General features: G+C 42.0%; 1 protein-coding gene across 5 annotated transcripts in view; it reads right to left on the reverse strand.

Annotated features, from left to right (window-relative positions):
• The window catches only part of Nmdar2 (glutamate ionotropic receptor NMDA type subunit 2), a 416,257-nt gene that overhangs the window by 250,128 nt on the left and 138,902 nt on the right, over positions 1-27,227 (reverse strand). The window contains exon 1 of one of the 5 annotated variants that reach the window (XM_083136500.1): positions 18,741-19,113. The exons of the other annotated variants lie outside the window; for them this stretch is intronic. Coding sequence (XP_082992626.1) covers positions 18,741-19,017 — 277 coding nt within the window. The 5' untranslated portion in view covers positions 19,018-19,113. Of the gene's footprint in view, positions 1-18,740; positions 19,114-27,227 lie in introns of those variants that run through there. 5 annotated transcript variants of the gene reach the window in all.

Consider the following 27,227-nt stretch of genomic DNA (forward strand, 5'->3'; position numbering starts at 1 on the left):
AATATTTCCTTTAAGCTGCTTCTCTCTTGATTTCTCTGGCTTCCTCATTCTCCTCCTTCGCCTTTTATCCCTTCTTTCTAGGGCTCAGCCGATACCACTTTTAACAGATACAGTTACTTGAAAATTGCAATAATTAAAATTTGTTCAAAATATTGATCAATATTTGTGTGTAAATATTCGGACAAACGGCTGAAATTTGCTAGTTCGTTTAATTTGAATTTTCGTACTTACGTATTCTGCATTGAGAAACATTGCTGAAGGTGGCACTTCGCTTATTTCACGGAAATAAGCTCTATTTGCGACATATCGAGTAAGTTTTCTTCGTTTCTTTTTGCCTTCGGTAACACGCAAAATGGCGGTCACAGTTTCACTACCGTACTCGGCATGCAGTGTTTCCACCCACTGCACCCAAAAATACCTACGTAGCCCCACAAACCATTGTCGCATAGCCCCACGAACCATTTCCGACAAGGTTAGGTTAGGTAGGCTCACGTTTAGGTTACAGTAGTTAAAAATTTGTTTAGAAAAAAATGCGTAGCCCCACACACCATTCTCGCATAGCCCCACGAACCATTGACGCATAGCCCCACGAACCATTGACCCATAGCCCCCACGAACCATTGACCCATAGCCCCCACGAACCATTGACACATAACCCCACGAACCATTGACACAGCCCCACAAACCATTTGCGGAAACGTGCCTTCTTCAGTTACAAAAATACGTGTTTGGAAACACTGACCAGCATTGACCGTGATTACATCACACACAGGCAACATCCGGCTGGAAGGAAATGGATGCAAGAGCTTCCGTGCATCGGTCACACATTTATATCGAAAAATAGATGATTTACCGGCAAAATTCAATGAACGATGCGAGAAAACACTTCCCCGAACTTCCAGAAGTATAAAGAAACTGCATTCGGTAAGAAATTTCTCCTGTAAATTTGAAGAAATCCGTTTGTCTGATACGAGAAATTTACCAAATATTATTCTCCAATCGTATGCATCAATTTACCAAGAAACTTCATTTAGAATTATCAACAATAACATCAGAATATTAAAATAGATACTATGTAATCACAAAATATAGTTTTGCGTGCATAATTTCCAGGATAATTATACTCCGCGAAAGACCAATATGCCGGAAAAGTATCTGCTGGTATCGGTAGATGAATTCCAACCGATATTTTCCGATACCGTTACCACTGATATGGGTCCATACAGATACATCGGCTCAGCCCTACTTATTTCCATTCCCTTTCTATTTTTCACTTGCTCTTCATTCTCTCTTCCTCAATATTTTTTTTTTCATCTCCCATCAACTCTCTACCCTGGTTACGCACTTGTAAGAATGTAAATGCCAGTGTAATAAGTATTGTAAAAAATCAGTCCTAAAGGTTAAAATACGAGGAAGGATCACATGAAAATCTTAAAAGTCCGAGACGAAAGTTATGCAGCACACTGTATACAGCTCAAACTTACATGAAGTATCGACTGTTATTTGTAAAACGACCTCGAGGCTACAACACGCATCTTGTGAGCTTCGAAACGCTGTTTTTGTCATTTTAAAGAACTACTCACTTGCAACAGTGAAGACGAGTGGTTTCTTGTCCTCTGTCAGCCTAAAACCTACAGTAATTTCTCGGCAAATTAAAATTAAATATCTGTGTGCATACTTAAACACACCAGCAAGTTTACTGATGGAGGAGAAAGTTCGACAATGACCTCAGTTTGCAGGCAGATGGGTGGAAAGGCATTCGCAGTGTCTCACAAGCGACTGCACGTGGACCCCAAAAACTAATTCTTCTCAAGGTATACAGGTACAAACTCAAAGTTGAATATACGTATATGTAGATCAGATGTAGGTCTGTGCTAAAATTCAGCAAACTTGTGCCACCCTACGTACAGAAATCGGTCTTGAAGATCATTTGAACATTCGCCACTCTACCGTTTATCGGTTCCTTGCACCGCTGCTCCCCCCTTCCCCCCGGGGGATTATTGCCCTGTAATTTATGAATTACGGCGCCATCTAGCGCTTGTTTACCTGCGAGTAATTGCCTTTCGATTCCCCATTACGGGGAGATTTCAGGGACTTATGGACGGTGCGGTGGGGGGGGGGGATATTTAAGCACGAGGAACAATAAGGGTGAGTCATCGGCATAAAGGGTGTGTAGTGTGTTTAGGCACAAAGTTTAATAGTCTTCTTAACGCACAGAAGCAGACTATAGAGTAGTTCTACAGCAAATGCATGTCTAGATCTCGTCTCGATTGATTGATTGATTGATTTGATTTGTTTTATGTCTCATTTCTGTCACTATTAGCTAATCACTAATGATTGATTTGCTTTATTTTACTTTGCTTTTTGTGCCACTTTTGGCTAATTTCCGAAGATGAGGATGAGTGATGATGTGATGAAATTGATGAATGGACACTCATATTCATCCATGCCCTAACCGGGATTCGAACCCGGAACCCCTGGCGTCGTCTTGAATATCGAAGTAAGTAGTTGCAACGACTACTTCGACACAATCGTACAAAGATGGTCATTACGCAAACAACTTATCCTATTATTATTTTTGTTTCATGCCTCGTTTCGACGCTACGAACCCAAAACGCGGCAAGTTTATAATTGCTAGTAATTGATTGTCTTCGGTTGATTGATTATTGATTTTTAAATTATGGGCACATCAGCACATAGGTTTTTACTTTACTACTCAATGTCTGTTAGGTAATTTCAGACTGAAGTAGTGTTTTTTGAGTAGGAATCACTATTATGGGGGGAAAATTTTTTATTTTGCCTTCCTGGAAAAATTACCTTCCTTGCCCCCTCCTGGAAAAAATCCTGCGGACGTCCATGGGATAAAATCTGAGGCTGTAAAGGAGCTCTCAGCGGACAAAATGCCGTTTTTAGTTACCTCAGTGGTAAGTAGCACATTGAGTGCTGGACCTCAACGGTCCAAAGTTCGAGTCCTAGTGTGAGCATAGATTCATTCGCATCATTGTTGAGATCGGCCAAAAGTGGCACAAAAGCAACAGTAAATAAAAAGTATAAAAATAAATCTAAATCGACAAGGACACGCAGAAATAACCTATATTTTGTACCCTTTGTGTCATGTCCAGATATTATTAGAATAATTAAATAAAGAAGACTTAGGTGGGCAGGCCATGTGACACGAATTGGAGAGGAAAGAAGAGTTTACAGGGTTCTTGTTGGGAAACCTGATGGTAAGATACCTATAGGAAGGCCAAGACGAAGATGGAGGGATAATGTTGTAATGGAACTAAAGGAATTCGGTAAGAATGGACAGGATTGGATTGATCTTGCCCAGGATAGGAACAGACGGAGTGCTTATGTTGCTGCAGCCATGAATCTTCGGGTTTAAGAATGCTAGAGAGTTAGTAGTACCCTTAAGCCAAGCCCAGTCGTTTAACCGTTCGATGGGCATGCATTTGAAAACTTTTGTCCGCCCCTATTTAAGGTGTTCTTCAGAGCTTTAAAATATGGCGTGAGTGAAGGCGAGAACATTCCGCGGATTTTTTTGAAATTTTTATTGAAATCGCCTCAAAACTTAAAAATTCCTTTTAACATCAAGTGTGGAGCTTTCACACAAATGACATTTCTGCCCAGTCCCCATCAAATGGGAGAAAAAAGTCGTGAAAAAACAACAAATGGAGCTTTCATGTAGGCAATGGCCGCGTCTGTCGCCCGCCTGACATCCGGGAAGCGAGTCAGCCGGCGGCCATGAATGATTAACAAGACGTCGCAGAGAAGCGAGGCCGTATCTAGCGCTGTCTTCGCCCACCAATCGCGTGGGAGGAAGGGGCTAATTGAAAAAGATTATTTTAGCAAATGGGTGGAATTGACAATGTAACGCTCTACCAAAATATTCTGTGTATATAAACAACAAGCCGTAGTCATAACCTATACAACAGCACTTTCTATACTCATATCCTAGTTTGTTCATTATCTCAAAGCAATTTATTCAGTAGTTACAGCTTGCTAAAGCTTTGAGCAAATTCATCGCAACATTCGCAGCTTTGAAAAAAATTCCCTTCAGCCCTGGCGCCCCAACCAAACTGCTTATGAATCTGAAACATTGGAGGTCTCTAGGTAGGATGCAGATGCACAACCAGTGGAAGTTTCGTCAAAATTGAAGAGGGTCGAGCAGGGACCCCTAGGCCACTAGACATGGAATGAATAGTAACACCATTAAGCCTTGTTCCCATGATATGATAAACTCAATATGCTGACCAAGGCAGAAATTTATTTCATTATAAAACATAAACTAAACGTAACGTTTCAACCTTCTAGCAAGGTCTTCTTCAGACTCTGCACCAAGTACAAATGTAACAAGGTACAAAATAGGAAGATATTATATACACAAAAATCACTCCCCTCCAGACACAAGACTATTAGAAAGTTTTTTCTTTCTGGAACATTCCAGCTGGTGGCCTTCCCTTGTCAAGAAAGGAAGAAGGTGTCAGAAAGAGTGGAAAGGACAAGAGCGAAAGAGGAGAGAAGAAGGAAGAGGGATAAAGAAAGAAAGGAAAATGAGCGTGAGGTAGAGTGCCCAACCACTTTCCAGGTGATAGGGAATGTTTAGCTAAATCAGGTGAAAGTACAGTTGACAAGGGAAGGCCGCCTGCTGGAATGTTCCAGAAAAAACAACTTTCTAATAATCTTGTGTCTGGAGGGGAGTGATTCTTGTGTATATATATCTTCCTTGTTTTGTACCTTGCTTCATTTGTACTTGGTACAGAGTCTGAAGAAGACCTTGCTAGATGGTTGAAACGTTTAGTTTAGTTTATGTTTTATAATAAAATAAATTTCTGCCTTGGTCAGCATATTGAGTTTTTCATGGAATGACTGTATTGGATTGAGCAGATTCAATTCTCGGAGAGGCATTCCAGCCGATACGCTCATATGCCGAGCTGAAGCGTAGTTAAATGAAATTTACAAGAGACAGAAATCAATGTATTTTTTAAGTCTGACTCTTAAAAAGAGTTAGTAAATTGGGGATATCCTACTCTATTTTACTGTAAAGGGTTAGAAGTGGAGATATGGCGACCTGACTTTCTTCCGAAGAGTTACGTTCCTCTGGTTCTCGTGTGACGAATTGGGAGTGTTCGTCTGTTACGTGCGTTGCCGATGGTTTGCATTGGGTTTCCTATCTTTGACGTTATCTGGAATATCGAAAAATCTGGAGGATCTCCGTGGCGGAGGAGTTAATACGACGCCAGGGGTCCATGGTTCAAATCCTGACCTGGCGTGGAAGTTATTTATGAGCGTCCCATCATCACTCATCCTCATCGCCGCAATTAGCCAAAAGTGGAAGAAGAGCGACATTCACATCAAGGAACAGTCAGACATGTTCGATCTTTTTCCATTTTAACCATGGACGTCCGTAAGGTGGGGTCTCTAGAAGGTCATTGCCCTTCTGGAAAAGGAATGGTAGTCTTAAATTATATAATTCACACACATTATTTCAATTTATTTTTTTAAAAGGGAAATGCGTAGTTTGTTCTAACCCCCGGAAGAAATTTCACTGGTGGTCCCTCCCCCCCGGTTTTCAACCTAGGCAAAAGATTTGTTTCCCGTTTGAGAATTTTGGGACAGGATGGAGAAAAAAATATTGAAATGAAATAAAAATATACTGAAATAGTGAAAATGACTAGCATCTCAAAAATTCTCCAAAGAGTCAAATAAGAACAATGCTCTCTGGTTGCAAGTGAAGGCTGTATCACAGTACTTCTCAACCTTTTTCAGTCCGGGACGCACCTTGAAGGATACACTTCATGGGACTCATAAGCATGGTGTGCAGCCAGTTTATAATCATATTTTTGTTAACATCGAGTACATTATGAAGCCCTCTTTTACTTTGCTTAAATAAATTACACATACTTCATTCTAGAAAAGTAAATATGTAATTTAAAAGACTAATTTACTCTGTTGAAGATTAGACATACACATGAGATGTACTACGTAGAAATTTTCAGCGAAAAATTAAGGCTCGAGCAGGACTCGAACCCGTGTCTCTGGCATACCGTGCCATTGTTCTAACCACTGAGCTACCGAGTCGACCTGGCCTTCGCTGTCGCTGTTTCAAAGGCAACAGATCCCGTTGCGATAACACTTGCAGAGACGATTCCACGCAGGTAAAAGAGCAACAGCGAAGAATCAGGCGAGGCCAGGCCGGCTCGGTAGCTCAGTGGTTAGAGCAAAGGCACGGTATGCCAAAGACACGGTGATCGAGTCGGAATTTTTGGATGAAAATTTCTACGTAATTTACTCTACTAACATTTAACTAAACACACAAAGCTGAAATTGGGAGATGCCGGTAAAAAGCAACGGTATAGCGCATATAAGAGAAATGTAGAGTTTAGACTACGAACAACACTGGTTGGATTTACATTGTTAAAACAATATGTCTTAGTAATTTAAGTTTAATACGTTTTAAGACACAGTAAATAAATTCTCGAGCCCGACTTCGCGACCCACCAAACGCCCCCTCGGGATCCAGTTGTGGGCAGCACCCCATATGTTGAAGAACCATGCTGTAGCATCTTGAAGACCCCGTAGTGCAACCCGTGAGAGGTTTCAGTGTATAACTATCGGGAGCAGTTCTCCCCGGCGTCCGGTGGGCGGGAGCTTCAAACGGCTCGGGTTACGAGGCATCAAAGCGGCGATTGTTGCTCTCGGAGGAAGGGTTTTTATCGATCCTTCTGATATCGAGGGAGCTTCGCTGTTCCCTCACCTCATTCCGGAGGCAGGGGCGAGGAACAGACGACGCTCGTTCACGAATTGATGAGATCTGAGTGGAGAACGTTGGGACTTCGACGCAAGTCTCCCCGTCTGCCGTGTTTCGGTTGCTGCTTTGGTGCGAGTGACCAGAGAACGTATACTATACCGGGATGCGAGTGGGGACTCGAGAGGGTTCGACCAATGAAAGCGCGAGGGGGAAGTGAGGATGATGCAGCTGCATCTACCGGCCGTTTCCAGAAGCTTCGCTCCGCACACTGTTTCTACCGTGAGACCTTGCTCCAGAGATTTCCCACATGGAGTATACTTGGGGTGATCTGAAGGGTGAACGACACTTTTTCTTTCTAGTCAGGAGCAGTGGCGTACGCAGGAGGGATCTGAAATGGCTAGTGCCCCCTCGCAAAAATTTTCAAAAAATAAAGATTTTAAAAATGATAAAAAAGATTTCTGAAGAAACAAAGTGTTGCCCGAAGTTCCCTTAAATACCCCGGATTGCCATCTGCGCCTTTATTCAACTTTTAAAATGAAGATGAAGAATGGTGAGGCGATCGGCCGATAGCAGTGGTATCGATTAGATTTTATTTACACAAAGGCCGATGCTTTCTCGCGGAGTTCGCAAAAATACTACGCAGAAAATTCTTCTTCTGTTGCACTACAGCCCTTGGTGGGCTCTGGCATCCCAAACAATCTTGGATAATAAACCTTCTCGAGCAAGGCCTCATCTCCAGGAAGCTATCAACTCGGGGCAATCCCCGGCAGCTAGCGACCTGTTGAGTGAGATGAGTCAAGGCAAAATGGATAATAAACCTTTTCCTGCTCCCACAAAAATAGGCAATAATTAGGCTGGAGCGTTCAATGAACTAACCGATCTCTAACTACGCACTGGTGACGATCAGGCTGTAAAGTTCATACGAACTAACCGAGCACTGAACTTGTGTTTGTGTGAATTTTCATCCCAAACAATCTTCCTGCACTTGAGCTACATTCTTCCAATTAAGTGAATTCATCCTTTTCAAATCATTCTCAACCGTATCGATGCATCTTTCCCATGGTCTTCCTTTCGGCCTTGTTCCCCATACTTTATGGTTTAATACCAAGTGTGGTAACCTGTCCTCTCCCATTCTCATCAGATGTCCATCTTAAACATTGTGATTTGATGTTCATGTTGGATCAACTCTTCTAGCTCCATGTTATTCCTAATTCTATAGGATCCATCTTCATTGTTAATGGGTCCAAAAATCTATCGGTAAGATTTTTCTTTCAAAAGCACATTGCCTTGCTTTGGATGCAAGTTTCCAGGATTCTACACCATAAGCTATCACCGCCGAAAATTCGCAGAGTCTACTTACACTACAAATTATGCAAAATTCGAACTTTCCATTAATTTGGCACCAATATTGTGTGGAGAAACTGAATTTTGTGATTATACATCACTTTCAGTTGCCAATAACTTTTCACCAAATGAAGTTACATGAAATCTGATTTCAGATTTGACATCCTGAAGAAATTCTGGCCTATGGTCATGTATCACATGACACACCTATCATTTTAAATAAAAAAGTTGAATTCAAGATGGTGGAGCCAAGATGGCGGCCGTCCCCGTGACATAATCCAAAAGGTGTCCCCCTAGGCCTATTTTGTATCGCCCATATCAAATTCAATGAAAATACATCACTGCGGATTTTACAAGGGATGGTAAGGGACTTCTGATACACCCTGTGTAAGAGTTTTTTTTAATGTTTTTATACCTGTGATTTTACTACAAATCCCGTGCCCTAACGAATCACTCAACGACAATGGATAATGTTCAATTAACATTGCATACTAATGTAGACCATTCGGAGGTTTATTGGACCTCCTCTTCCTGGTCGCTTCAAGTATCAATCCGTTTTACCAAGTCTTCCGACACTTTTCCAGTTCGTGCGCGGCAACGGGCAGAGATTCGAACCGAGAACCTACGACCTCGTGGCGCGAAGATAATTAAGCTTGACGTTCACTGACACGCGGAGAAAACCGGCATCTCGGTGGGCGATAACTCTTAAGATAGCCTGTACACACAGAAAACTAAATGCATGTTATCGATTGATGCACCAGAATGCATGGATTTATGCACTAAAGTGTGTGTTATTGCTTCCTCAAAGAATCAAATTCACATTTGATGCATTTGGGTGCATTTTTGTATGTCGTGAAAGAAACACCAAAGTGCATAATTTCATTCAAGTGAGGATTTCTATCAGTCGAGATTCACTTCAATGCATCAGCTGATGTTCCTGCATCTTTTTGGATCATGCACTTAAACGTTATGTAGCTCAGACGAAACATGTAAGTGCATCATCAAAAAAGATTCATTCTGGTGCATCAAAACACATCAAGGTGCATCAAAACGCATCAACTGATGCATTTAAGAGCATCTCGACTGAAAGAAATACTCACTTGAATCAAATTATGCACTTTGGTGTTTCACGACATACGAAAATGCACCCAAATGCATCAAATGTGAATTTGATTATTTGAAGAAGCAATAAAACACACTTTAGTGCATCAATCCATGCATTCTGGTGCATCAATCGATTTGATACATTTAGTTTTCTGTGTGTAGACGCCTGGTACAGAAATTCCTTACCACGCTTTTCCCTGTAGTGGGCGTTGCACCATTAGATTTCAATAGAAGCAGACAACAGAAGTTCTCCGTGCCTCAGTGGACCTTAAGCTTTAAAGAGAAACAGACGGAATCCACCGTGAATATACGCTGCTGGCTTACTGGATTTATTCGGGAGGATGAGTGCATTGTTGAGTCCTAGCCTCCGAGGTATCCCGTTCCTCCCTTAATGAAGCCTGAGGGATTACAGAGGCTTATCTCGCTTTCTTCTCAGGAAGCCACTGGATGGAGCCACTGTCGCAGCGGCGGCGTTTCGCAAAAAAACAACAGTTTAGGGCGATCGACGCTTGGCGATTAGCATTCGTAATAGGCGACTTGGAGGATTCTACAATCAATAGCCACTCCGCAAGCCTTGAAGCCAGAATGGAATGCTTTAGCACCGTCGAAGTGGTATATTGTCTGTTACAAGATAACTAACTATTCGTTTAAGTAATAGTAATCAGTCAAAATATAGTTCTTACTTTAATGTACTTAAATGTAAAATAAGAAACTTTTCAATCGCGTGGTTGAACATAAAATAATAATTTCCGTTACTTATACCGGAGCCAAACTAACTTCCGGCGGCCATTCACAACGCAGAACGGTTATGTTGACAGAATCCTGAGTAACAGTATCATACATCGGAGACACATTTCTTCAATTTTACACGAGAAACTACTTACGGAAATGAGTTTCTCCAAGGTTTACAACGTTCGTTGAGGTATATTCCTTCATCGTGGAATATATTTGACCGGGAAATCATGTATTTTTCAAGAGAAATATCGCACCGACGCACAATTGCCATTTCTTTCATTTACTTGCCCTACGACAACCGGATACTCTGATGACGTAAGCCCCTGGCAGTGTTTCGAACCCCCCTTATTTACTATGCTTGCCTAACGTAATCAAACCTAACCTAACCTTATCGGAAATGGTTCGTGGGGTTATCCGTGAATGGTTCGTGGGGCTATCTGTGTATGGTTCGTGGGGCTATCCGTCAGCTACCCGTGCATAATGTACAATTTGCACGAGTGAAGAACACGATAGTAGGTATTTTTCGGTGAAAGATGTTTGAAACACTGCATGCACACTACGGTAGTCAAGATTTGCCCGCGAAAAAAGGAGTCAAGGAAATTACTCTCTATGTGAAAAACTGTGATGTTTTTTTCGTGTAAAAAGAATAATGGCAGCTTGAACTATGTTCCGTAATACACAATTGGTAAGTACGAACCATGCGAAACACAAAATATCCGATTTTAATGTGTCTCCGATCTATGAAACTGGTACCAAATCCTGTTTCCCTGCTGGCCGTTTCGGGGTTGATGGGTTCTAAGGTTCCCGCTTGTCGAACAAACAGACGGACAGCATCTGTTTGACTGCGAAGTTCTTCGTAGGGAAACGCGGCAACAGCGCGTCACTGCCAGAAAGGAGATTCTCGTCCCGGCAAAAAAGCTTGCTTTATTTTACTTCATATATTTTTGTACTTTTAGATAATCGCGAACGTGATTAAATTCATGAAGGGACACTCGCAAAGAACACCCACGCTAAGTTAGGGATTTGAACTCGAAACCCGTTTGACTCCGGCCTCAGCCTCCGAAGATGGAGCCCATGCGTGCATTGAATTTTGACCACTACGCCCCAAGGAAACAAGATGAATGGATGCATTTTTTTGCGTTGAATTTCTAGTTACATCGAACGTGTTTCCCCCTTCACTACTGCACACAGTCCGACCAGAAGCTCCCTCCAGCCCGGAACATCGGTAGCTCCATTACGTAATCGCCTGTTTCCTGCACGTCACGGCTGTCAGATGAAGAGCTCTCAGCCAATCTCCATGATCTGCTATTCGCTCTCCTCTACCCACGTCATAAGGGTCCTTACAATTACGTTCCAAGCAATCAGCATTAACTTTATGGAATTGTGCGTCCGTCTGCCGCTGTCATTCATGTCAAAGGTTGCCCTGTCGGACGACATATCGCGATATTGAAAAAATATCGTCCAGGCCATATCAACTAGACGATATACCGTCACGATGTTTTGGCGTAGTACACAGAAAACTAAATGCATCATATCGATTGTACTGGTAGAGCAATGACACGGTATGCCAGAGCTTTCATTTTTAGCAGAAATTCCTTGTATGTTTCGCATCCGCTTGCACACGTCCTTTGGAGGATGAGATCTGACCTCCGCTTGGGCAATTTCACTCGAAGAGAAATTTCGGTCACTCGACTGGTATTTCTCGATTCTTGCAAGAAGGTCTCGGCTTGTGGGACCTTGGGATAAATCCGTCTCCCGCAGAAATGACCCATTAGCAGGGACGCTCTGTTAAACCGACATCAAGAGCGAGTCTAGCGTGAACTTAGGCCCGCTATTAGCTGTCCAACCTAAACACAGACGACTCAACCCTCTCCGCCCGGCAGCTGTTCCACGGGCCGTTTGCTTCCTGGCCTGTCGCCCTCCTGACACACCCACGGTCGTCAGCAGGACCATTCCTCTCCACGACTCTAATCAGCGAAGCTGGATTTGTCTACGGACGGAAAATCAAAGAGCCCCTGACCTTAGACTTCTCTACATTAGGGACGGCCAAATCTGAACGTTTTGTTTCGGATATCGGATAGTTTTTTATCCGGATTTCAAATATCCAGATATCGGATAATTTTCTATCCGTATTTCAAATATCTAGATATAGCTCTCGTCCCCAAAGAAACCTCACTTTACTTCAAAGAAAGTTCCGAAAGATCAGTTTTCCCCCTAACAACCACATGTCAGGTCCACGTGGAGTGCAATAAATCGTCCCCTGAAACCTTTCACACCAATAGCGTTCGTCCAAGAAATGACAGGTCTCGTCAAGCCCACGTGGACTAAATGAGATGTTTGCTAATTCAGTTTCTTTTAGAGATTTCTAAACGCGAGGTTGCGGTTCTCTATATTTGCTAGGTTGTGTTATTGTGTTTTGCTATTTTTTTATACATTATAAAGACCTTGGGAGTAAAACGTCACAGTGAATGAATGGATGACAACAGCGCTCTGCCGAAAAACAGGTGGTGGCTCGAAAACAGATACGATTCTGGTCGGCTTCCTCTGGGGTTCTGTCAAAGATGCCGAACTGGTGATACGTTCAGGACCAGCAGTATATCGGATAATTTTCTATCAGGATTTCAAATGACCGGATATCGGATAATTTTTTGTCGAGATTTCAAATATCTGGATACCGGATAATTTTTCATCAGGATTTCAAATATCCCGGTATTGGATAATTTTCTATGCAGATTCAAAATATCCGGATATCGGATTTTTTATATTCGGATTATTCGAAATATCTGAAATATCAGAATGTGTGCATTATCCGGACAGTTTTATCTTTTATCCGTTTTAGTGGCTTTTCGCATATTCTTTTATTCGTAATCTTCGTACTGCTACTGTACGGATACGGGGGAAGGGAGGGTGAATTAGAGCCGAGTATCGACATTAAACATCGTTAACAGTAACGACGCGCTTGCGTAACACTTACAGCTCGGGGAGCAAAAAATAACTACGAGAAATTGGTCATACATTTCACGATGGGAAATGTATGAAAAAAAGCTGAGCAAAACCTCCACCACGTGTCAAGTGTAAGAGGGGGATCGAAGATATGCTGTGACAGCCTTCAGCCACTCGCTTGCTAAGCGAGAGGAACGTTGTAAGAGAAAGGGGGTAGCTCTGAAGAGTAACGTTGACACTCAAAGTGCAGAGGGACTAGCCCGTGAAATAAGAACACACTGACATCTATTTAACAACACTACCTTTGACTGAACAGGCAGGGTGAGGAAAGACATATGGAATGTTCGTTTACCTGTAGCCGTTGGAAGTTCTCGTCCTTGGAGGTCCTTGCTTCGATGTGGTCCTACCCTGTAACAAATCGCAACTCGGTTTCTAAGCGCACACTTATTCAACGTAATTCTCTCCTTTTCCTTTAATTTCGATTATTTTAAGAGCTCAATTATTACGACTTAACTTCAGTGTGAAACAGAAAGCGATTCAGGAGCTTACTAGCAATTACTACAGAGCATTCCCTGACATTCGCTACGAGACTCGGCGGCAGGCGGCCCGGCATCAGAGCTTGTCTTTCCCGGTGAACGAGTCCGCGACAGTCGCTTATATTAAACCTCGTAAAAAAGTTTAGAGTAACAGGGTCAGTTCTGAATAAAAGTGGAAAGAAAAATAGAGAAATAAAGTATACAAAGACAATCCGAAATTATACAAAGACAATCCGCACACCATCCGTGAGTTAAAAGACAGTATTGTACAAGAAATCGGGAGGATTACGGTAGACGAACTTGCATGTGTAAATGCCAATTTCCTTGGGAAATGCAAGGCATGTGTTGCAGCAGAGGGACATCCTTTTCAACACCTTCGGTAGTCAAGGTTAGTACACAATATGAAATCTGTAATTTTAATAGCCGACTCTAGCGACTGTCGCTGACCCGTTCACCGGGAAAGACAAGCGCTGATACCGGGCAGCTTGCCGCCGAGTCTCGTAGCGAATGTTAGGGAATGCTCTGTACATTCGCTGAAAAACTAAAGGCAACTAAGAAAGATATTTTCTCACGCGACCTATTTATGAAATTCGGCTTACTCGATCGCGTCCTTGGCAACGGCGATTCTGAGAAAGAACGCTGAATCCCAATTTCATTTTCTAATGCAATGTCAGCGGAGTGTTTCCAACTTCGATGAAGGTCGCTGTCGTGATGAACTTTTAAGAAGCTCCTTTCCAATGCTTTAGCGGGACCTTTTTATAATATGATTAGCTTATTTATTTATGATGCCCGGGTCCTAGGTTCGACTCACGCCTGTTTCAGCCTAAAACGGATATCTGCATTACTAAGTTCAGTATAAATGCACAAGGTTTTTCACAGTAACAAAAATGTAAAAGATATTTTGTTTAGAATATAATGTTCTTAGTTTGATCTTTTTTTATAGCCATTTCCTTTATTTCAGACACCATTCTTACCAGAACAACTGGTCTTGAAAAAGTAAATAGCGAACTGAATGCACAGACTACATGAATACTCAGTAAGAACCGTAATAGTCTGATATCCGTACTATCCAGATACCAGTATTATCCGGATAGTCGTAGTATTCGGAAATCTGAAATATCCGTTACTTCCAAATCGGATAATTTGAAATATGGATATCCGTTATTCGGTCATCCCTACTCTACATCCATGTCAACACACAGACTGGACCGGACCTACAGTTTATCCGAACCACTGTGCAGAACTAGGATCGAACCCAGGAGCCCTTGATTACAAGGCAACACTGTTACCACTACGAAGTCTATCAAGAACTTGAATTGAAATCCACTTCATTATCTGAGCAGTGCCAACGCCTGAGCTGTAACTTGGGACCTAACTTTGGGGGCGCAGAATCGAACTTTGGGCTTAACTTTGGCAAGATCAAAATATTTTCTGACTCATAAAATATAATCCATGACTATGTTGATAAATAATCGTTACATTTGCAAAATCTTCTAATATATAAAAATGTATGTATGTGTGTGTGTGTGTGCGATTTCAACCAAACTTCGTATGCGTATGATTTGCAATCTCGAAAGAAATACTGTGGGGGTAAGACACCCCTGGGACCCCTAGGGGTGTGGGTGGGAAGGGGTGACATGTAAAAATAATCGAAAACGACCGATATTAGTGTGGAATCTGCAGTTTTAGGGGTCGCTAAGATGAATACTGACTCTCCCAATGCGGTTCAACTCCAAGATACCCCTGGCAGCCCTAGGGGAAGGGGGTGGGAAGGGGTGACATGTAAAACGACCGACATTAGTGTGGAATCCATAGTTTTCGGGGTCGCTAAGATGAATAGTGACACTTCCAATGCCATTCAACTCCTAGACACCCCTGGCAGCCCTAGACGTGGGGGTGGGAAGGGGGTGACATGTAACAATAATCGAAAACGACCAATATTAGTGTGGAATCCATAGTCTTCGGGGTTGATAAGATGAATAGGGACACTCTCATTGCCGTTCAACTCTAAGCCACTCCTGGGTGTGGGGTGACATGTAAAATGACTGATATTAGCGTGGAATCAATAGTTTTCAGGGTCGCTAATATGAATAGTGACACTCCCAATGCCTTTCAATTTATTTATTCTTGCTCTTGGAGGTGAAACTAAAAATGTTGTTCATTAATTGTTGTTACATGTATATTATAGTGAATTTGTAAAATATATTACTTTATAATTTGTATACAGTACTTATACTTTTAAATACATGTAAATTAAATTTGTTACATTTTACGCTGTAGTTAGAATTCATTAAACAACCGGGCAACTCCGGGTGATCAGCTAGTCATAAATAAAAATTACTCGTTATTTTGCTCCTCAGGTTCCACAAGGTTAAGAAAACAGCCATATTTTTTTTTAAATTTCCATAAACCTGAAAATTTGGGGAGAAAGGGCACGTACCCCCTTTGCCCCTTCCAAGTTTCGCCTATGGCAGACACAAAGGTGAGGAGGCAGGCACCAGCCATGTTGGTGCGCCGGTTTGTAAACGTCATAAAATTCAAGGAAATATATCCATCTCGTGTATATGCACTTATAGTATAAAACACAATGAGACTTGCGAGAAGTTTTGCAGTGATATAAAGTTTCCCGCCATAGAACTTTTTTCATTAAATTTCATTAAATTTCAAGACGATTTATTCTATTACAAAATTATAATTAGTAGTCGTAGAATACAGAATACATAATTTTGTTTATTCGCCTCACAAATATTCTATTGGCTCCACATGGCGAGGAGACAATCCAATCCCCGCCATGTGTGATCAAGCAAATTTGTTGTCAACTAAGACTTCTAACCTTGAGTTCATCTAGCGTTGTGGGCAATTATGACACATGCACATGGGCGTCGGGAAGGGTGGGCCGTGCCCCACCACCCCCCCCCCCTTTGGATAATGAGAGTCAACCAAAAATGATATATTTCACACACATAATTTCATTTCAGCCACAATAATATATGTTCATTATTGCACGAACATGGTAAATTCAAATTTAAGCAATGTTTCTTGAGGGAACAACACTCTTATTGGGGAAAATGTGCCGTGTTTGCCTCCCCTTGAAAAATAAATACTTTTCTTGCCCCTGCCTGGAAAAAATCCTGCGGACGTCCATGCACATGCAGTATATCCTTATCGTAGCCTCATGAGAAAAAGTCGCTGGCGGTTAGATCCGGAGACCTTTCAGACCAATTGCAGAAGGTATTATTCGTGTGTAATAGAGTTACGAACGGCCATACATGGACACGTATGGCGTGAATTGTATTATCGTTTTTGCCTGCACGTGACATTTGAAAGGCATGTAGACAAAATTCTAGACCGTTTGCTATATTCATTGTAATATTGCTTGTAATCATTGCATCTTCATAAACACAAAAAGGACAGTCATTTGTAATCCGATGAATCATTTTGAAGCACCCTGTACGTTACTCGTTTCTTAGCAGGCGCGGCTCGTGCATTATTTACCCGGGGGTTCACTGAAGTGATGTGACATATATTTACTTTCCGCAAAATATACTTCCTTCGCCCAACAAAAGGATAGGGGAGGGTTTAAAAGCTTTGTCAAGAATTCTTTTTATCTGGGAGTATAAGGTTTTGTTGTAGGGGTGTGCGAATAAATTTAGGGCTGAAACTACAATAAATTGTGCCTTTATGAAAAAAGTTGAGTTTTGTTGGAATATCATGGACGTCCTCAAGTAGGGGCAAGTAATATATTTTTTCCCCACGAGGAGCAAAAAAAAACACCTCTTGTCTGAAGTTACTGCAACGCTTTAATAATAATTACCAAAAATTACTGTGACTGAAATTAAATTATATGCGTGTAATATATAATTTTTGGTTTACATTCAATTTCCATGGGGGGGCGGCCCCCTTTTCCCCTTCCGGACGTCCATGCTGACTAATCAGAACTGGTCCTACATTTGTTAAAGGGAAATGGCAACTAATGGCATGCGCATACTAGAAATCGAACCTGAGACCCTTCCATTTATACGCGACAGGTTTGTTCAAATTTGGGGCTGGTCGACCAGCACACGCTTTTTTTCAGTGGACAAGGAAGTTTGTTTACGTTAATTATGTGCATTTCTATCGGTCATTTCTTACCTGCGCGGACAGCAACGCCTACACTGCATCAAATGACATAACCTAGGTAAAGTCCATCCCTCGTTTCACTCGCAGCATCACTTAATACTTTCCAACAAGTATCCAAGCACTTCAAAAACTAAAAAAACTTGAGACTTTGACACCGAGCGACAGCGAGTCACGTCTTCGCGCCATTCTTTCTCTTTCGCGAACCCGAAGTGTTTCCACCTTTAAGGAAAAACCTCTGAATGCATGCACAAGGTATTTTGGTAATGTATCTCCTTTATTTTAATTCATCGCATCTAATTCCAGCTTCTATTTGTTTCCACTCATCCATCTCTGACACAATCTTGCATTTATTCCAAGAAGTTCGGTGCAAAAATGATACAAGAGAAGATTGAATATGTAATGTGTGCGCTTCAAACTTGAACCGCACACAGCAACACTGGAAGGGAGGAAGCAGCGAGAAAGGAGCCTTGTCCCGCGGCTTCTGCGAGAGAACGAACTGCGCATGACCGTTGGGTAGAGACATAGGTTCTGGAATCTCATCTCCCATGTATTTTGTCCTATACCCTCCTCGCGCTTCTGCTCCCGCACGAAGCTTTCACAATGGCACGAGCTGTCCTGTGGGGGTTCAACTGAGGGTCTGTATCAGGGCGGCCGATTCGCGGTTTCTTCTTCTCAGCAAGAGAGTTCGCCGTGTTATGGGCACAAATACATGACTTATTGTGTAGAATTTTTAGCGAAATAATGTGAAAATTTAAAGACATTGTTCATTGTTCATTCTCGAGGTGATTATCGTATATTACTGGGGGTTCACTGATCCTGTGCGCTATAGGGCCAACCGCGCCTGTTTCTTAGCAAACACTTAAAATAATAATATCTATCTCAGTTTCACAATATTTATGTCGATGGCGTTTCAAAACATGAAACCATATCCTGAACACGTTTGCACATAAATATTGGTGTTGTAGCATTAAATAACATTATTGTGTTGGTATGGGAGGTGAATCCATGACAAGCGTGAAAGGCCGGGCAGTGGCGGCGATTAGGTGGGCGTTTGCCCCCCACTTTTTGCCACTTTTGCCCCTGCACTAAGCTAAACCTTATCTACTAAGGGAAAGAAAACTGTGCAGCCCCTCCCCCAATTTTGGAACTCAATCGCCGCCACTGTTGCCGGGGGTTGGGTGATGGAACCCTGCCTTCCGATCACTTACTTGAATTGCTGGGCGAAAACTCCATGGTCTCCAGTATGACGTCATCGTAGGTGAAGTCGTACTTGTCGAAAAAGTCCAGCCACGATCTTTGCAGAGTCGCTAGCGTTTGGTACGTCGCCTTCGCGTACGACCTCTTGAAGAAGATGCTGTGGGGCATCACCAGGCCCACCCTCAGCCTGGGTTTTCCGGTAGGAACCTCCCTGTTGGTGGACCACCTCTTCTCGTACGAGGCGGGCAAGGCTGCCAGAACGGCCAGCACGATCAGCAGGGCTCGCATTTCGGTTCACGAAACGAGGGAAGAACGGTCAGGTGTCTCGCCGTGTCGCACCGAAGCGCCGTTTGGTGGGTGACGTGCGAGGTGTAGGATTCAACCACCGACTCGCGCGGAAAGCAAAGGACGCGCTGTTGATTGGACGTGATTGAATCGAGTGTGACCTTGGCAGCGGTCCAAGGCAGGGATTTAAGTGCGTAGTGCTGGGGGAATTATCTTACAAACTGTGTCAAGCGAGCGAGTCCCGTGCAGCTCTGGGTCCTGCAGTCGTATCTTCTGGATATTCGTGTCGAATGTCTGGATATCCTATGGATATCCACGAATGTCCTGTAGACATCCACTGGATATCCACGAATGCTCTGTAGACATCCACTGGATATCCACGAATGAGCTGTAGACATCGATTGGATATCCTGGGCCTCCCCGATGGCGCAGTGGTAGCGTCCTAGCCTTGTAATCAAGGTGTCCCGGCTCGATACCCCGTGGAGGCACATAGTGGTTCGGATCCCACTTTAAACTGTAGACCCAGTCCCGATTAGCCTTACTGTGCATAAAGTGGACTTAAAACACCAAATCAATCCAATCCAATCCATTGGATATCCACGAATGCCCTGTAGGCATCCATTGGATATCCACGTATGCCCTGTAGACATCCATTGGATATCCACGAATGTCCAGTAGCCATCCATTGGATATCCACGAATGTCCAGTAGCCATCCATTGGATATCCACGAATGTCCAGCAGACATCCATTGGATATCCACGAATGTCCAGTAGACATCCATTGGATATCCACGAAGGATATGATTTGGGCATTATCTGGATATGTTTTGGATTTCTGTGGATCATTTTTGGACATTTGTTGGACATACTATGGATCAGTTTTGGATATTTATCGGACGTTGGTGCGACTTGGTTCACGTGAACGGGACGTTATCTGCATGTTATAATTTGATTGTGAATAAAGATATTAATTGACTAGTATTGGACCTAATCTTGACATTATCGTGATATTTTTCTCACTCATCTTGGTTTCAAAAAGAACATTCCTGAACTAGATTTACGGGCACGCATATATCTCTAACAAGTACCCCTCACTCTCTCTCTCTCTCATACACACACGCACACCTGAAAAAGTATTATATATTTGCACACAATAAGCAGAGCGAGACTGAACCGAGTACGTTTATTTTTAACCTTTCAACGGATACCAAAACATGTATGTCAATTTTTTAATAACACATGAACACATACACCATATCCCATAAATATCCAGCACTGGAGATCTCATAGATATCCAGGACGGGACATTTTCTGGATATCCAGAACGATATATTCGATGGACGTCCTATGGATATTCAGAACTTGATATCCAGGACGGGATTCCTATGGACGTCTAATGGATATCCATAATATCCATGGATCTGATCTGGACATTTGTGCTGCATGGGTAACTTCAATTTATGAAATTTACAGGGGGAGAGAAAGTAATGAATGCACTGTTAAACAGTGTCAGTAAATTGGAGAAACGTGACTCCACCTTACTGCTAAGGATCAAGATTGGAGATGTGGCGATATGACTTCAAATAGAGGTCTTTTGAGGAGTTTATTTAAACAAAACTAAAAGCACAGTTTTCGTCATTACGTTCCTCTGGTTCTCATTCGACGAATTGATTGATTTGTTTTATTTTACTCCGCTTTTTGTGGCACTAATTTGCAAAGGTGGGGATGAGTGATGACATGATGAAATTGACGAATGGGCACTCAGAAACAACCATGCCCAGGCCGGGATTCTAACCCGAGACCCCTGGCGTCGTAGCGCGATGTGCTGACCACTCCGCCAAAAAGGGGGGGAGGGGGTAATCATGACGAGACTGATACAGCGGCTACAGCCGGATTGCGCACACTTTTCTGGTTTTATGAATGGTATCTGATAACCCGTTGACAAGGTGTTACAATTCACAGGATTGCGCACAAAAAATGAGGCGATGTTGTCAGATGTAAAATATTATCAAGGCGTTCTCACTTCTGTTGTGTTTCTTTGTGAGTGTGTGTGGACTTACACGTGTTTGATTGTGGAAGGGTAGCATTAGATAGGCATAGAGGATGAACCTGATTGGTGGACTAGAATGTAATGGTCGGTTTGTTGTGCAGTCATTACCCTAACCTAACCTAACTTTTGAGTTTGAGCAAATTGGCATGAAAATTGTACCTTGAAAATATCAATAGTGACTTTCTGTATTATGTAAATTATGTCAAATTATATTTTTTATTTAATCCTTAAGAGATTTACTACTTAATTTCTCTCTCTCTTCTTGTCTAAGGAAAGAAAACAGTTTTGCGCACAGACTTTAAAGCTATCAAAGTGGCAACGTTCGATCAAAATCTGTGCGCAAAACAGGTCAGTGAGATTTGTGCGCAATCCTGGATCTATAGTGTGCGCAATTGGTTTTGCGGCGATTACAGCTGTTTATAAATCGTGACTCAGACCACTGCGAAACAACTTACAGCGGTCAGACTATGTCTTCTGGCCTTAGTACACAAGGATACATCAAGCATAAACGATTAATTGAGTGTGATTGATAACCATAAGTAAAGATTCGTTTCCTGAACTTGAATAAATTGTTTGCTAATTCTGAAAATATTGATCGGATTTGGTCAATGTAACTAAAGGAACGACAGTAATGAACAGTCATTTGTTTGTCGTCTATTTACACAAACACTTGATCAGCGCCATCTATTTGTGTTCTCCAAAATAATTGTGTGTAATTACTAGGGAAAGGATTTTAAGGTGCAAAATTAAGGTCAGGAAAGGAAAAAGAAAGGTTCTGAAAATGTTTTTTTTTAAAAAGTGCAAAGAAAAGGTGATGATAAAATGCCTCTCTTCGATTTCTTCTGGAGCTCTAGGACATGACTTTTCTCTGGAGTGGATATTTAGGTGGGATCATGTTGGAGGATATTCTTAGGTGTTGGGTTTTCCCCTTGCGACTGCAGCAAAGGGGAGGGGATATGTGGTGAGGATATTTTGCCCCTTGATTGAGGCTGAAGAGGATAGTTGAGGGAATTTTTGTCCCCTCCGAGTGGCTGTTTTTTGTTTAGCCATGGGTGTTTTCTTCCTTGGAGGTTGTCAATGGCTGTGTGTATGGCTCCTTTTGAGGGTTGGGGATTTTGAAGGGGTTTTGGAGGTTTTCTTGTGCGGGGAAGCAGTAAAATGGTTAGGGTACGCGCTGGTTCCGTGGGTCGTTTGGTCTTGGGATCTTATGGGCCCAGCGATGGATAGGTGTTTCATCATCATCATCATCATTCTCTATTGGTTTTGAAGGGGTGTAAGTAACGTCCCGTAGGACTCAGCTTTTCTTGGGAATGAAGTTCTATATAGAACAGGAAGGTTGTGTGGTGATAATTGGGGTGAGTTGTTTCCTGCTGCAACTGCAACATCTACAGCTGAATAAGTCTATGGTGGGGGAAGGATGTTGCTCCTTATACTTGGCTGGAGCGAAGAGTTTTGAGGTTTTTCCCAACCTAGAAAAAAAAGGGGGTGCCTCCTTGGAGGCTGAGCGTTTTGGCATTTCGTTGCTGGAGTTGTTTTGCTCCCTCAGCTGGTGTGAAAGGTTTTGGTTGCACGAGCCGTGCCGGTGTGGTGAAAACACGTACATATTTGGGATGCAATAAATTACAATGGTAACAGGTAATTGACATACATGGATCCATACTTGGTATAGACACTTTACAGGAAAAGTTATTTTGTGGACATGAGGTAGTTTTGGTGACGTATGTGGATTATACAGGGTACAAGGAGTAAATATACATACAGGTTACAAGGAAATATATGGATTTTACAAACAAGGATTAGATATACATACAGGTTACAGGGATATATGTGAACACTCAAGGTTTAGGTTTGAATTTGAAGTAGAATGGTGGAGGCAGAGTTCTGCTTTCGTGAGGTAGTGGGTTAGTCGTACAGTGGTTCATCTCTCTGTCTGTTTCTTGGGTGTTTCATGGCATAGCATCTCTTATGGAATGAAAGGGTTGAAGTATCGTCCCGTAGGACCTAACTTTTCTTGTGATGAGGAGTTTTGGTAAGGGTTTTTTGTTGGAGTTCGAGTTGTTTTTGGTTTTCTTCCTGCAACTGCAACGGGAAAAGGATATAAGGAAAGGTGAAGGTTTTGCCCCTTTTATTGGCTGTGGTAAGGTTTTGGAGGTTTTCATCCATATTAATGCTGCTTCCTCCTTGGAGGATATATGGTATTAGGTATTAGGATATTATAGGTTGCTCCCTCGGCCGTTGGTGTGGTGTAGTGGTTAGAACTTGAAGGGTTGTTCGGCAATGGGGAAAAGTTGGCATTGCGTTTGCAAGGAAATACATGGATATACATGGGTGTATAGGGTAAGTTTATGACATAATGAGGGACTTGGTAAATACAAGGCAATAAACAAGGTAAAAACAAGGTGAGAAAAAACAAATTGATACTTGTAGATATAGTGTTAAGGTTGGAATTGAGTTAATGTGGTTAGGAAGTGGTGTTTTCGTCAATTTGTCGGGTTTATGGGTTTTCGGGAAGCGGGTTTGTAGGGTCGTCGGGTCTCGTGGTGCGGTGTGTCCATCTTAAGATGGGGAGTTGTCCGATGCTGCGTACAGCAGGGTTGTCATGTAAGTGTATGTCAGTCTTTTTCTGCGCCTTCTGTATATAATGCGCGCGGACTTTTGCTACATTATCAGATTTTGCTACATTATCTTGGGAAGTATTGGGGCTGCAATGATTATATTAATCCATGGTATATCTCTCGTTCTGCTGCACAAAATGAGTCTGTAGGATTTTATGCAGCTGCTCAAGAGGTGTGAAAATTATTTATTTTTCTGACAAATTTCTGAACAAAACATGTAAGAAAATGCAGGAAAAAGGTGCTGAAGCATAAAGGAGGGGGTAAAAAGGGAATCTCAAACGGTCGGCATGGAAACAGATATATTTTTCGAAAGCGCTGGACTTTAAAATCCGTTGCCCAGTTATTACACATTTTACTGCAATGTATTTAGTGACATACCAATGATTCACCAAAAGGGCTGTTATACCCTTTCTGTTTTTCATATTTCAATCGACTACATATTTGTAGTGAATTTACATAAAAAAATAAGTGGCCGCGGTGGCTCAGTCGGTAAGTCTGCCTGCAGATCGTGCAGGTATCAGTTCGTACCGAGCTCCGCTCTTCGCGTGAGAAGGCTTAGTTATCGAACTGTCCGAGTTAGCTAGGGCCGTATACGGTTTGCTAGTGTTGTGTTAGTTCTTTTTCCTTCCGAGTGCAAGCGAGGTTTTGACTACAATTACCGTGAGCCAGTGAAGATACGATGAAATAGTTCACGATGAATACACAAAGAGAAAACACCTTGAAATTTGTTTTCCGTGAGGTCAAAACGCGACCTACGTCATTGGATTTTCATCGATGGTTTCATGATGTCTACCAAGTGCCTACGAACCAAGTGCTCAGTTTTGAAATAGATTACTTTCGTAAGTGTTTGTACGTGAAATTTGCGACAAAAGTGGTAGGAGAAAGGTTACTAAATGATTTTGGTGCTGAGGTAATCTACAGTGACGTAGATGGTGATCATAAAGTTGAAGTAGAATGGGCCCACCAGCGGCATGTAATCGTCAGAATCCATGTAGTCCCAATTGAATTAAGTGCAGAAGTGATAAGTCGTGTTATGAGGTCTTATGGGGAAGTGTTAAAAATTGAAGACGAGACATACTCTGTAGATCACATTTACCCTACTCGAACTGGACGTGTCTTGATTAAAATGATACTACGTAAACCCATACCCTCATATGTAACAATGAATGGAGACTCTTATTGGGTAACATACCCTGGGCAGGTGCGTACGTGCCTCGCGTGTTCGGGGGAGGATCATGTAGTTGCTCAGTGCCCTAAGCGTCGATCCTCAGGGAACCAGCCCCGCAGGGGTCCGGTTAATATACCCGTTGACAATGTACCGATGGTATATGAACCAACTGTGCTACCCGTACGGACTAAACCAAGAGATTCAGCTCCGTTAGTTGCAGTCCCAGCGCCAGGAGATAGCAATGGAGGGAACACGGATAGCCCCAGAATCACCGACGAGGAGACAGGTACCAGACAGGAAGTTAGTGAGAAGAATGCACCAACAGAAAGGGAAGAGATGGAGCAGCCAACATTGACCATTTCAGAGGAGATGCATCACATACCCCCGCCCCCACCCCCAAGTGCTTTGTTCCCGGAGGCAGAATTCCCCGTAGTTACCTCTCCTAGGAAATCACGGTCAAGATCTGTATCAAGGTTACGGTCAGTGGCGGAAGAGTCCATGGTGCTACGTAGAAAGAAGAAGAAAAATAATGAATGCGTAAGTTCCACAAAAGTTCATAACGAATTTAGAGTAGAACCTGGTACCCCAAAACAAGATGTTTCAAAGGGTAGTTTAACAAGTCATTCAGGAAATGTAATTAAAGAGAAACCTTCGACGAGTAACAAACTTACCCCCGATTTATTTAGTGGAAAGCATAGTTAATGCATTCTAGGCAGAAATTAGAGTTTAGTAATGTTGAAGAATGTAAGTAAGTTTAGTTTTCTTTTGTGGACAGTTCTAATCAGGCAATTAGGAAAAATACTTACTTTAGTGTAATTGAGCATCAAAAATGCACATTTACGTGGTATTCTTATATTCAGTTTATTATAACTTCATATTGTGCATGAATTACAGTACTCGTCTGTGTACCCTTAATATCAATGGGATCTTGACTCCAGTGAAATGCAAATTGCTTGCGGACTTTGTCCGAATTCATTCGATTGACATTTTATACTTGCAGGAAGTTTGTATTGTAGATTTTAACTTCTTGTATGGGTACGAGGCTATTGTAAACTTGGGGACAAGCGGGAGAGGGACCGCAATTTTAATTAAAAGTGGTATAGAAATACAAAATGTAAAGAAATTAGTCGATGGGAGGGGAATTAGTTTTCAAAGTCAACACTATACTTTTGTTAATATCTACGCCCCCTCAGGACAGCAAAACAGATGGAAAAGGGAACAATTTTACCAGACTGACATAGTATACTTACTTCCAAATAATGATTCGTGTATAATCCTAGGTGGTGATTTTAATCAAGTTCTGCGATCATGTGATTGTGTAGGCAAGTTTCAAAATAGTTTAGCATTAACAACCTTAATCAGCGATTTACAGCTGAAGGATATCTGGACCGAAAAACGAAAGGACATAGTGTTTACCTATTTCAATAACAAAGCAGGTTCTAGATTGGACAGATTCTATACACTTGGTCATACTATAAAATATGTGACGACAATAGATGCTTTGCCGGTACCTTTTTCAGATCATATAGCAATCAGAATGAGTATTAATCTACAAGAATCTAAATTAGTTTGGGGTCCGTCCTATTGGAAAATGAACTCTGGCCTACTTCACCAGCCTAATGTTAATGATATGTTTGAAGAAAAATGGAAGTATTGGTGCCGGCAACAAAAACACTATACTGATTACAATACGTGGTGGGTAAAATACGTAAAACCTCGAATAAAATCCTATTTTCAATGGCTAGGGAAAGAGAGTGCACGTGACCGGAACTTAATGTTGAACTTCTATTACCAATGTTTACATGAGTTATGTATGCGACCTGACGTCATCGAACAATATCCACAGATACAAAAATACAAAGCACAAATCCTTACGTTGCAACGGCATCATTTGGAGGGTATAAAGATAAGAGCTACTCATGCGTCATCCTTGCAAGATGAACGAACCTCTTTATTTCACTATGTACAAACACAAAAACAAAAGAGAGCTCTTTTGATAAACAATATTGTCGATTCTGGCGGAGATACCCTTAGAACTCAACAAGATATATCACAGGCGTTTTACACGTATTATAATAATTTGTATACTGGTAAAGAAGTAGATCAATTGGCTGTACAACAATTGCTCACCTCGGTAAATACATTTTTGACGGACGAAGACAGAACTTTGTTAGATAGTGACGTCACCGTCGATGAGGTGTATGAAGCATTGCGTACTTGTAACGTTAAGCGCACTCCTGGGAACGATGGCATAGGCTACCAATTTTATATACGTTTTTTTGATATTATAAAACATGAATTGGTCAAGATAATACAAGATGCTTTTCGAAACAAATGCGTGCTTCAAAATGAAGGTATAATTGTACTGATTGCCAAAAAA

Source organism: Lepisma saccharinum, chromosome 15 (genome assembly GCF_977018435.1).
Source record: "Lepisma saccharinum chromosome 15, izLepSacc3.1, whole genome shotgun sequence".
NCBI lineage: Eukaryota > Metazoa > Arthropoda > Insecta > Zygentoma > Lepismatidae > Lepisma > Lepisma saccharinum.